This window comes from Petaurus breviceps, unplaced genomic scaffold (genome assembly GCF_028583685.1).
Source record: "Petaurus breviceps papuanus isolate PSGF00001 unplaced genomic scaffold, PetGlider_PUasm1.0 90919, whole genome shotgun sequence".
Classification (NCBI taxonomy): Eukaryota; Metazoa; Chordata; class Mammalia; order Diprotodontia; family Petauridae; genus Petaurus; species Petaurus breviceps.
In genome coordinates, this window is record NW_027187378.1 from 12,646,938 (window position 1) to 12,660,185 (window position 13,248).

At 37.6% G+C, this 13,248-nt stretch overlaps 1 protein-coding gene across 3 annotated transcripts in view; it reads left to right on the forward strand.

Annotated features, from left to right (window-relative positions):
* Positions 1-13,248, forward strand: part of SLC24A3 (solute carrier family 24 member 3) — a 783,926-nt gene that overhangs the window by 647,407 nt on the left and 123,271 nt on the right. For all 3 annotated transcript variants that reach the window (XM_069075482.1, XM_069075480.1, XM_069075481.1), the window contains exon 7: positions 11,062-11,136. In XM_069075482.1, coding sequence (XP_068931583.1) covers positions 11,062-11,136 — 75 coding nt within the window. The remainder of the gene's footprint in view (positions 1-11,061; positions 11,137-13,248) is intronic.

A 13,248-nucleotide genomic window follows, 5' to 3' on the forward strand; every position in this document is an offset into this window, starting at 1 on the left:
TCATTCATTGGAAACATATAGAGCATGTAAAGTGCTGTGGGAAGGACACAGAGGAGAATGAAACATGATCTCTGCCCATTTATGGAAACTTCAGTTTAACAAGAAAGATAAAACATGTACACAAATAATGAAACAAGTTATAATGTAAAAGTGAAATAGAAATAAAAGTGTTATGTTGAGTCTTAAGAAGAAAAGATTATTTTCCACTGAGAAAGATAAGGCAGCTTCATATCATGGGCAAACTCATAAAAATTAATACTTGATATGAATGCAATTTGGAACTTATATGACATCTGCTATTCTAAAGAAGCCATAACAATTCCCAGATAAACATAATTAATTTTGATAACACATCTCTGGTAGGTGTAATCCATATTATATCATTCTTATATCATCGAACACGATCTCTGAAGCAGCCATTCCCTCAGGACAAGAGGGAAGGCTTCAGGGACAAGTGTCAGTCACATAAAAGGTAGCAGAAACTGTAGGCATTTATCTTATCATTGGCTGGTTTTCCCTCAATGTCTACTTTGTATAAATTTCCACACTTTTCTCCAGATTCCCAGAAAGACAAGGTAAATGATTCCTATAATCATGCCCCAGGGAACACACAAGGCAGGACATGCCCCTGTACCTTTTTGTCAAGTAAGCAAAATTATATAATGAAGAAAATTAATGAATGAGTGAATGAATGAAAAGCATTTATTAATCATTTGCTATATGCCAAGCAGAGTGTTAGGGATACAAATACAAATGCATAACAATCCCTGCCCTGAAAAAGCTTATATTTAAATGAGGGAGACTATGCAGACAAGGAAATCACAAAGATGGTTAGTGAAAACTGTAGAGCAGTCCATTGGCACGCCCTTTCCAGAGGCAATGGTTCTATAGATTGGATTACAATTCTCAGTGGAAGAGGTAGAGGAGGGCCATGTGTGAAAGGACAGAGTACAGAGACAGGGTCAAAATTGCCTATTTTAAAATGAAGACAAAAGGACCCAAGGAGACCAGAGCTAAGTGATCCCAGGCTTGGCCATAGGTGATCTGGTTCAATGGTGGAACAAAAGTAGGTATGGCAGAAATTAAAAAGACCAGGATGATGATAAGAATGCATTGGCCTAGGAAGTAAACAGTAGGGCTCACCTCAGGTGTGGTCTTTAGTAATCAGGTTTAGAAGGTGGAACAGGAGGACAGCACAAAATGACATCCAAGGACCCTTTGAGGTTTGAAATGTTGTGATTCTGTGATATTTGTAGAATTAAAAGATGTAGAAGGTTATGTCTGCTGGAGCAGTGTGTAGTGCTCTGGACCCAGAGTCAGGAAGACTTGAGTTCAGACCTAGGCTTAGACACTTACTAGCTATGTGACCCTGAGCAAATCACTTAAATTCTGTCTGCCTCAGTTTCCTCATCTATAAAATGTAGATAATAATAGCACTTACTTCCCATGGTAATGCAGATAAAATGAGATATTATATGTATGGTATAGCAGAAGGAATGCTGGCTTTGGAGCCAGAGGATGGAAGTTCAAATCTTGTCTTTGCCTCTCCCCATCTATGTGAGCTTAGGTAAGTTATTTAACCTGTGCCTCAGTTTACTTATTTGTAAAATGAGAGAGCTGGACTAGATGGCCTCTAAGGTTCCTTCTAATTCTACAGCTATGGTCATAAAAACAAAGATCCAGGATTAATACATTTGTATAACCACACCTCCCAAGAAAAGAATTTGACTGCAGAAATTATGGCTACTGCAAAGATTCAATTCATTTCATCAAACAAATAGTTACTTAAGGCCTACACTTTGCAAGGCAATATGCTACGACTATAAAAGCAAAAATAAAACAGGTCCTACCCTCAAAGAGCTTACATGCTTCTGGGGATATGACACATCCATGAATAAATCAATATAAGATAATTGCAGGAGGGAGCGAACAGTTAGAACTGAGCTGTAGGGTAGATGGTAGCAGCAAGAACAGAGATTTGAAGGATTCTGAGAGGCAGAGAGCCCAGGAAAAGGAATGCCCCCAGTCCTGAATGAAGACCTCTTACTGCATGTGGGAAGGCACCTCTGAGGCCATGGAGTGCCGACCTATATCTGAACCAAAATTCCCTCTGCAAAAAAATCTTTAAGTCATCTAGCCTTTGCTTGAAGACCTACAGTTTGAGAAATTGTTAGTTATACCAGTTTGGCTAGATCAGCCTCTGTGTTTGGGGAAGGTAACAGACTTTGTGTTATGATTCTTTGAATCCCTTTCCCAAAAAATTTATGTGAGATGTCAACATTTCTTTGAGATGTTGGTAGCTTTATGTTTTATTCCATGTAACTGTTACAGTGTACTGTCTGCTATGGTAGCCAAAAGTAAAAACACTCTAGAATGGAAAGTATTTGCGTCCGTTAAAATACGAAGAAAATGCCAAGATGGTACAAATAAAACAAACATGAACCTCCCCATAATTCCAACAAATTTATTTCAGCCTCCTAGAAAAGGAAAAAATTATAGGGATTACTTATTAAGCATTGTGCAAAAAGGAAAATGGTTTTGTTTTGGAAGTGTGATTATTTTTTTCTCCTCTTGAAACAGGAGGATTTATTCCAGAAATCTCTTGGAAAATGAGTAACAATAATAATAGTAACAGCTAGCATTTCCATACCATTTTAAGATTTTCAAAGTACTTTTACAAATGGGATCCCATTTGATCTTCATAACAATCCTAGAAGGTAGGTGTTTTTTTATTTGTCCCATTTTACAGATAAAGAAGGTGAAGTGGACAGAAGTTAAAAGGTTTGCCTAGGATACCTCAGACAGTAAGTGTATGAGGCTGAATTTGAACTCAGGTATTCTTGACTCCAGGGGTCCAGATCCAAAATGGAAAAAACTGAACTGAGCATATAAATGACAATCACATTTAAAACAAAATGTACAAAATGCATCCTAGAAATGGAAGAGAAAGATCTAAGATTTCTTTTCAAGAAGTAGGTGATTATTAGAGTTGTTAGATGTCAAAGATCACATAATTCTACATTGAACAAAAATAAGACTGTTTTTAATGTTCCCCATCAGAAATAATAACTAATGGAAACAAGACCATGTCTGAAATACACTCTCTCTTCAATGCTGCCTCTTAGACACCTTAGATCCCTTCAAAGCTCAACTCAAGGGCCAACAGCTACTTCAGGTTTTTCCTAATTCCTCCAGCTATTAACACCACCCCAATAACTTGGCATATACTTTGTATTTATATTTACTTTGTCTTTCCTGATAGAAGGTGTAGAGCCACACACAAGCAGCTTTCAAGGTTCTGATTACATAATATAGCAAACTCTCTATTTACTCAATAACAAATCAGAGCAAAACGTTCAAAGAAAATCAAGGTACTGCATTCACAATATTACAACTTATCACAGAAAATCAAAATACAGCATTCATAATGTTACAACTTCTCAACTGATCACTAAAATGGCCACATAGTTTTCACCAAAGTGGTCACATAGTTTTAAACAAAGTACATTCATTTAGTCAATCACAAAATCCTTAATTCAATCACAAAGTAAAGTCAAAGTTCTCCACTCCTAGTTCACATTGAATCATAATCTTCTCAGTCAGTACACAGTATCCAAGTAAAGTCTTCTTTCAGCTTGACTCGAGACTGACTCAGCTTCCATGGTTTTTCTTCCATGGTCCCAGCTCCTATCTGAATCCATCCAACTTTCACTTGGGTTCAAAGGCAGGCAGCTCCCAGTTCTTTGTCCAGCTCCTTGTCCAGTTCTTTGTCCATTTTCTTGTCCAGTTCCTGTTCCATATTGAAGCTCAGTGTCCAGTCCACCTTAAGTCCTTCACAGTTCCTGTTTCTGGGAAGACAAAGCTTGACAGAGCCACAATAATATTCATGAACAATGCCGGCCCCTCATCAATTCACTGTCTGCCTGTGAAATCAACTCAGACCCACCAACAAGGTCTGAGAACTCAACACAAAATCAACATAGAAATCAACACAAACCCACAAACAAGGTCCAAGAGGTCAGCACAAATCATCAGTACAGTCCCAGGACCTCCACAACCCTCCTCCTGAACTTCTGTAAATATACAACCAGAAAATCCTCTTTCAGGGCTTCCAGTAAGGTCCCAGGGCTTCTATACAAAGTATCACAAACAAACATCAACACAGACAGTACAGACAAACAGAGTGCCAGGATACCGCAAATTTTTTTCTTCTTGACTCTGCCACCACAAGGGTCCTCTTCTCAGTTCTGCTGTCTATAGCCTAGAAGTTCTTCTTATATATATGGTCATTAGCTCTTCCCCTTCCTGTTGCAGGAGTTCATGAGTTCTGGGGTTCACAAGTTGTGGAGTTCACACATTCTGTTTCTTAACAGACTTGATACAAGGCTCAAAGGAAACTTGAACTGAAACAAGGTGTTAATTCAATAGCTGAAACAAGGTGTGAACTACTGTGCTTGCTATTACAGATGGTTAAGTCCCTCTAGGAAGAAGGACTATTTAATTACTTACCTTGTATATCTAGCATAGAGCATATTTAGTAGGGAGAGCAGGAGAATGGAGAGATGAACTTGTGATTTGATATAGGTCTAGTCTCCTCCCACAAAAATTTTTTTTTATCAATCAATAAGCATTTATTAAGTACCTACTCTGTGCCATGCACTGTGCTAAGCACTGGAAATACAAAAGAGAGGTAAGAGAAAGTCTCTGCCCTCAAGGAGCTTACAATCTAATAGGGGAAACAACACACAAATAAATATATACAAAATAAGCTATATACAGGATAAATAGGAAATAACAGAGGCAAGGCACTAGAATTAAGAGGGGTTGGGAAGAAGAAAGAGGATTGAGAAAAGGACAGTAGATTTGACAACTAAGAAGTCATTGGTAACTTTGAAGAGAGCAGTTTCAGTGGAATGATATAATTGAAAGCCAGCTTATAAGGGGTGAAGAAGAGAGTAGGAGGAGAGAAAGTGGAGACACTGATTATAGATGATTATAGCCTTTTCAAGGAGTTTAGCTACAAAGGACAGAAGAGATATAAGACAATAATTAATGGGGATGGAAGGATCAAGTGAGATATTTTTCAGGATGGCGGAGCCATGGGTATATGTGTAGGCAGTTCCAGTAGACAGGGAAAGATAGAAAATAAATGATAAAGTTGTAGTGACAGAGGGGGTATCTTCTCTGAAGGAGGAGATGAGATTGCTAGAACAGATACTGGATTTAGTAAGGAATAAGACCACTTCATCATGTGACATGGGGTGAAGGAGGAAATAGTGACAGAAGGCTTCTGAGCAATAAGAGATGAAGAAAGGAGAAGGACCCTACAACAAATGGCCTCAATTTTTTTCTATAAACTATGGCAAGGATCTCAGCTGAAAGAGCTTAGTTAGAGAGACTCATGGGAGGTTTGAGAAGGGATGAAAAGGTTTAGAAGAGCCTCTGTGGAGAGTGGGATAGTGAGTCGATAAGGTAGATATAGTAGGAATGCCTAGCAGCAGTGAAGACCCAGCTAAGTAAGGCTGTGTAGCATATATTTGTAGTTGAATTGCTTCACCAATGGGTCAAGAAGGCAAAGAGAGGAGAAAATAGCTAGTACAGGGGAGATCGCCTGGGAGAGAAACGAGGGGCACATTTTGTCCTAATGATAAAGTTTCCCCTACTGATTTGCAATCTTAGAGTATTGCCTCAAGCGCTTAGAGATTTAGTGATTAGCCTAGTTAGGATTACACAGCTATTAATTGTCAGAAACAGGATATGAACTCAAGTCTTCCTGGCTCCAAGACTGTCTATCCACTATGCCATGCTTCCTCTCAGATGTTCCAACATGCTAAATGATTGATAGCTAATTATTGTTGCCTCTCCTTGCTTGAAATGTATCTCTCTCTGGAGCACATTTCAGGCCATATAGTAATAGGTCCTCACTAGCCAGTTTTTACTGAACCTATCTGCCTCAAGCCCCTCTGTCTTTTCCAAAGCTGTTGTGTCATTGACAGCCTTACCTTTCAATAACAATGTATAACTTTTAATAAGATCCTTCTGTTCAATTCAATTAAACCAGCACCTACTAATGACCTTCTCTAAGGCATTCACTTCTGAAATGTAGAAGAAATAAACAGAGAATTTTTTTTAAATGTTCTTGTTGAAGAGAAGTTTCATGGTATTGTAGTCCTAATGTCTATCAATTCCCGTGTCCTCAGGAAGAGGAGTTACAGAAAATAGTGACATTTCATACACTTGACCCTTCCCTGATCTGTTTGTCATCACTTCTTCAGAGAAACCAGCTTTCCTAAGTGTAGGCTTTGACTATAGGAATGGTACTGGAACTTGATAAGTATTCAGACATCATATTTATATATAATATATAATAATAAATATAATAGATACGTGTTGTATTGAGAGCTGTCCATCTTTGCTTCCTTGTAAGTTTTCTCTTGTTCTCTATTGTGTACTTTTTACTTTGTTCTTCTCCCCCTCCCAGAAGGCTACAATTAAAAATGGATATATTTTATATATATTTATATACACACATATATAGAAATATATACATATATACACATACACATACCCTTACATATGCTTACTTATACATATACTTGATATCTATAATCATATTCATATATAGACATATACATTTGTATGCATCTACGTATCTACTATACTCATTTGTTTTCTATTTCTCTGAGGGTAGATAACCTCTTCATAAGCACAAGTCTTTCCATATTTTTCCAAGTCCACCAACTCATCATTTCTTTTTTTCTGAATTTATTTATTTTTAGTTTTTAACATTCATTTCCACAAGATTTTGAGTTACTAATTTTCTCCTATCCCCCAACCCAAGATGGTAAGCATACTGAATACCCCTTCCCCCAGTCTGCCTTCTCTTATATCCCCCCAAACCTCCCTTGCCTCCTTCTCCTTACTTTCTTGTAGAGCAAGATGGATTTTTATACCCTATTGTCTATATATCTTATTTCCCAGTTGCATGTAAAAACAATTTTTTAACATTTGTTTTTAAATTTTTGAGTTCCCTCATCATTTCTTAAACCACAGAAATAGTCCAACCTTATACTGTCTAGTTATTTTAAATAGAGGGGTAATTATCTAGCAACAAGTGTTTCCATGGTATCTCCAAAACTAGCTAGGTTGATTTTCAAATGATAGATGTACAGTCTCTTGGTGTGATGATACCCAAAGCCTACCCATCTTGGTTGGACCTGCCAAAGTTTGGGTTCTGTGGACATAAAAAAGCTTCCAGAACACAGATTCATCTTCATGTCCATGGTGCCTCTAAAGGTGGCAAAAGGGGGAGAGGTGATGTTTAATAAGGAGACTCACAAAGATCCCATATTCCCCAAATTTGATCACATGAGTTTGAAATATATTTCTCAGACCAATAACTCCAAATAGGAAATTTGTGCTGTATTCTTTATTTTTTTTAAGACTTAAGGTATCAAAAATAAAATAAATAGAAAAAAGGAAAATTGATCCCTCAGGAAAAAAAAATCATAGGATCAAAGATTTGGAGCTGGAAGGAATTTTAGAGATCATCTAGTCCCAGAAGCATAGAACATCTCAGAATCAGAGTATACTTCAAAGAACACCTAGTCCAACATTATCTGGACAAGAATACTCTCTAAAACTTACCAAACAACTTTCTATCCACTCTTTGTTTAAAGACCTTCCCATTGGAGGTGAACTCACTCACTACCTTCCCAAGGTAGTGAAACTTTCTACTTCTGAGTAACTATTTTCTTTTACTTTTTTTCCTTACAGCATGCCTCTTTGCAAGATCCACCCATTGCTCCCAGTTCTGCCTTTTGGGGCCAAGCAGAACAAGTCTGTATCTTTCTCATCCACTTTGTTTTTCTGACTTCTGAATTTTATTCTTAAGAACTTTCCATTCTTCTTGGATGACTTTTCCTGCAGAATATCAGTCCATGGTATTCTACTCTTTCCCTAATGAGCTAAAAATGTTTCTGATCTTTGTGCATGTAATCATAAGAGGCCAACTCCTTTATTTTACAGATGAGATAAATAATTGAACCCCTCTTTTTCTTCAGATGAGATCCAGGAAAGTTAAAGAGCTTGTCAGAAGTCACATTTATAGTGAATAGATTGGAACCTAAGTCCTCTAATTTCAAATCTAGTGTTTTTTCTAGTGATTTTTTTCTAACTACTTTAAATATGCAGCATTCAATTTAAAAACTTCAATATTTCAAGGTTCTTGGAATCATTTTGTCCAATGTGCTTAAACCCTTCCCTGCAAGAGATCACTGTCCTTCTATGACAACTCTAATATACTGGTTAAGTGTTTACTGAATATCTCTGAACTTCTGCACACTTTACACTCCATTCCCATGACTGGGAGACAAGGACCCTATCCTCAAAGAGTTTAAAGTAAAAGAAGGGAAAATATTCCATTCTAAAGGGTATTTTGTGCTTGACCCAAGCATTGCTTCTATGATTTCATCCTCCTTGAAAATAACCACTGACATTTATAATGGGTGTCCTGAATATCTTAGCACAGTTATGCTAAGACTTTGGGGACATGCTGTATAACCCTTGAAAGTTTACAAGGAGCTACATTATCTCACTCAATCTACACACCAACCTGGTGAGGCTTCAGGTATTTTTATCCTCCTTTTACATATGAGGAAACTGAGGCTTATAGACGTAACTTACCCATGGTCACCCAGCTTATAAATATCAGAGGCATTTTTAGAAGCACTGTCTCTCAGCCTCCAAGTCCAGCCCATTTTCTGTTACATCCTACTTCCTCCTCAAATCCTTTTACCAGTGACATATGGTCATGAATAAGAAAAGAAGTCAGGTAAAATTAGCAACAGAAAATACCTCCCTTATCTACATAGCAAATGGAAGTACCCATTAATGAAAGGCATTAACCTAATTATTCATTTATGTTTCTATTTCAGCTGTGTCTTTCACATTATTTGAATCCAGAAAGCCTGTGCTGGCGCTGGTCTTCACAAACTATCAGAGTAATCAGGAATATTGACCCAGTTTTTAAGCTGTGCTATGCATTACAGCCCAGCATGGGTGGGAGAATTAAGGAAGGAAGATGGAGGAGAGGGGCTTTCCAATTTGTTACTCCCTTTCTCGTCTGTACAGTTCACCTCTGATTTAGTTCACAATAAGGAGTCTGGATCTTAAATGAAACATATGCTTATTATAGACAACAGCCTCATTTGCATTTCCATAGACTTTTAAGATTTACAAAACACTTTAGTTACAATTACCATTTACAATTTTAATACACAAATTTAATACACCATTTTATAAATGAGGATAGTGTGACTCAGAAAAACAAAGTGACTTGGTCCTAGTCAAACATCTAGTAAGACTGAAGACAAACCCAAGTCTCCTGATGCCAAATCAAATACTTTTGGTACAGAATGTGAGCACCTTGAGAACAGGGATTGTTGTCTTCTTTGAATGAGTGTTCTTAGCACCTAGTACAGAGCTTGGACACAGCCAGCATTTGAGAAATTAATGCTTGTTGATTGATTACAGCATCCTGTAGTAGCCTGGTAAAAGCTGACATTTGGCATTCCCATTTTCACAAACCCCCAGGTATACTCAGATACCAGGGTCAGAATATTTCTAAGGGCAATCACTCATTTGTCCAGTGGCCTGTGGATTAACCTACAATTTGAGAAGAGATCTAATAAGAAGTTGTAGTTTTTTCCTGGGACTTACATAAAAAGCAATAGCATTGTGGGAGTGTTATAAATATAGGTGGCATAGAAATTTTGTATAGAAGTACTCTTACAGATTTAGTCTAATACTCTCATTTTAAAACTTTGCCTTTCTTTAAACCCCTAGTGTTTGACACAATGCCTGACACAGTTAAGGAATGCTTATTGACTGACACCCAGAGAGATAAAGTGACCATGATCACACAATTAATTAATGACAAAGCCAGACCCAGAACACCTGTCTCCTGATTCTCAATCCAATCAGTGTCCTTCCAATTAGATGATTCAAATCACCCAGATCTGCCAGAAATTTACACAAAATGGCCTGCTCTGCCAAATAGAAATCAAATTAAAAGCTTCCCCCATTCCTTCCCAATGAATATTTATGGACTGACATATATAGATTATATATCCAGTCCCCATCCACTAGAGTCTTTTTCCTGTCTTTCATCATGGTATAGAGAGATAATGCTCACTGTATCTACAGAGCATAAGCTCTACATGTCATGGGATGATAGCTTAAAGGTCACTTCAATACGCTTATTTTGGAGATAAGGAAATTGAGGACCAGATTGACTTAGCCAATGTTGCCCAGTGTCAGAGCCAGGCTTCAAACCCAAGTATTCTTACTCCAAACCCAATACTACCAAGCTAGAAAGATTTTTGAGAACATGTCCAGAAATGAACAGTGTACCTGTCATCCAGTGACTAAGTTTTGAGAGATTCATCACTCAAAAACAATTTATTTCTTTATTTTTAAAAGAACTCATAAAGACTACCTACTAAGGCTAGGGCAGTTTGCTGTCTGCATCTATAAAGGGAGTGTCCGTACCAGGAAAACCACAGATCTTTTCAGTTTTTCTCATCTCCTCCATAAATCTCTGCCTATGCCAGGCTCTCATAGATCTCCACCTTTTCTGAAGTCCTAGACCTAGACTAACTGTATTCTGTATCACTCAATTTAGCATTTAGCCCTCTAGTCTTTTAGGGCTTACTGATTGTGTTTATCATTCATGTCTCTCCAGCTAAATTTGTCTGTTTCTTGAGGGGAGAATCCATATCGTCTATTTATTTGTATTCCTCATAATACCTAGTGTGGTGCTTTATTTAATATCTAGTAGACTTTTTTTTCAGATTGCAGAGGGTTTATTTTAATTCAATTTTTCTTCTCAGTTCCAAATTCTCTCCCTTATCATTGCCTTTCCCCCATGCACTGAGACTGCAAGAGTTATGGATTGATTAGGTCTGGTGGAAATGTTACACATGTTTTTAATTATATTTAAATTCGAAGATTGTGCCTCATCAATTAACCTTATATACTTTCCCCCCCTCTCTCTTACAGGTTGTGGCTCTGTCTTCTTGGTGTCTCCTGAGAGATTCAACTTACTATACACTGTCTGTCGTTGCCCTCATTGTGGTAAGTGTTGGAATTCTATCACTAGAAACTATTTTGGGGCACCTAGGTTGCCCAGTGGACAGAGTGCTGGACTTGGAGTGAGGGAGACCTGAATTCAAATTATGGCTCAGACACATATTAGTTGTGTGGTCCTGGATAAATCACTTAACATCTGTCTACCTCAATTTCCCTGGAGAAGGAAATGGGAAACCACTCTAGCATCTTTGCTGAGAAAACCCCAAATGGGGTCACAAAGAGTCAGACCTGACTGAGACAACTGAACAACAACACTACCTCAGTTTCCTTACCTGTAAAATGCAGATAATAGCACCTACTTCTCAGGATTGGTATGATGATCAAATATGGTAACATATGAAAAGCATTTTGCAAACTTTAAAGTACAACAATGCTAGCTATTCTCATTATTGGTATCTTGCCAACTCTTTACCATGAGTCTTCAGTTGTAATGGCTATTTTCCGGAAGTGACATTCAAAAATACAGCTAAGGGGCAGCTAGGTGACACAGTAAATAGAGCAACAGCCCTGGAGTCAGAAGGACCTGAGTTCAAATCTGGCCTCAGACACTTGACACACTAGTCATATGACCTTGGGCAAGTCACTTAACCCCAATGGCCCTGCCTTCCCTCCTCCAAAAAAAAAAAAAAGCAAAAATACAGCTAAATTCAGTTCTTTTCAGCCAGTTCTGGAATTATCTCAGTCCTTAGAAACTATGTAGTCAATTTGCCAGAGACCAGTATTATAAGAAAAGTATAGGAACTGGCTAGAAACTTTGGAGTTAGAAGCAACTTTAGCAGCCAACTGGTCCAGTTGAATTCTATTCAATTTGATTCCACAAACATTTCTTAAGCTCCTACTATGTGCAGGGTACCATGCTAGGTACTTAAAGCAAAACAGTCACCACCCTCAAGGACCTTGCATTCTACTGAGTACAAAGGGGGAACAGAGGAAGATACATCATGTTTACTAAGAAATACGAAGTATATGCACATTAATACCAAGCGACTTTAATAGGTAGAAGAACTAATAGCTGGGAAAATCAAAAAAGGCCACTTGAAGGAAAGAGCACCTGAGCTGTATGTTGAAGGAAGTTAGTGATTCCAAGAGTGGGAGTGAGGAGGAGTGACTTCCAGAAACAACGGGAAGATGGAATGTCTGATTGTAGGAGTAGTTGGTGGTCCACTCTTCTACCCTAATGCAGAAATGCCTTCTATAATATTCCTGAGAGGTATGCAACCATCCTTAAACACTTCCATTGACAGAGAACTCATTACCTTATGAGAAAAAAAAGCATTGTGATATGCTGAACTGGCATCTTGGACGCTTAAGTGAGGTAATCTAAAGACACTGGTGAAACACATGTTTTACTAAGTTTTAACCTGGGATGTCAAAGAACTCTATTTTGGAGGCTTCATCTGTTACAATATGAGTGATATGGAAAATGACCTTGTTAAAATATGCATGGGAAGAGGGGTGTTTTTCCATATTTTTAAAGGGAAAATTGCCCTGGAAGACTCTTCTATTTATTTTACTCTTAGAGTCCTTAAACACCATTTCAGAAAAGCTTTATCCTGTGTTGTAAATTCACACTGATTACTATGGATTATGGTTCTCTGTCTTTATGGCATTTTAGCCTGATTTTGGAAAATTACATTTAAATACATATATGTATATATACATATATATATATATATATATATATATATATATATAGGGGTAGAGGATTTTAAAGCCAAATACAACTCCCTTTTCTGTTGAATTCTAAAAGGAGAAGATGCCTGCAGTTTATAAATGCAAACAAGTGGAAGGAAGGAAGTCTAGTAGGTCAAGTTTTTCCTAGGAACATCCAGTCTTATTCTCCATCGCTGTCTTTCAATGGCAAATTTGCCTGAATTTGTTTCTTTTTCTATTCTCAGCATGGACACCTTCTGGAATACATGTGAAATAATTTGTTTTCTTGTCTGTTTTATCTAGGCAACTTCAAGATAAAAGGAATGTAATTGCTAGTAATGATTTATAAAGTAGGGAAAGGGCTTTTGCTTCTCCAAACTGAAAAATCTCACACACGCACACACACACACACACACACACACACACACACACACACACACACAC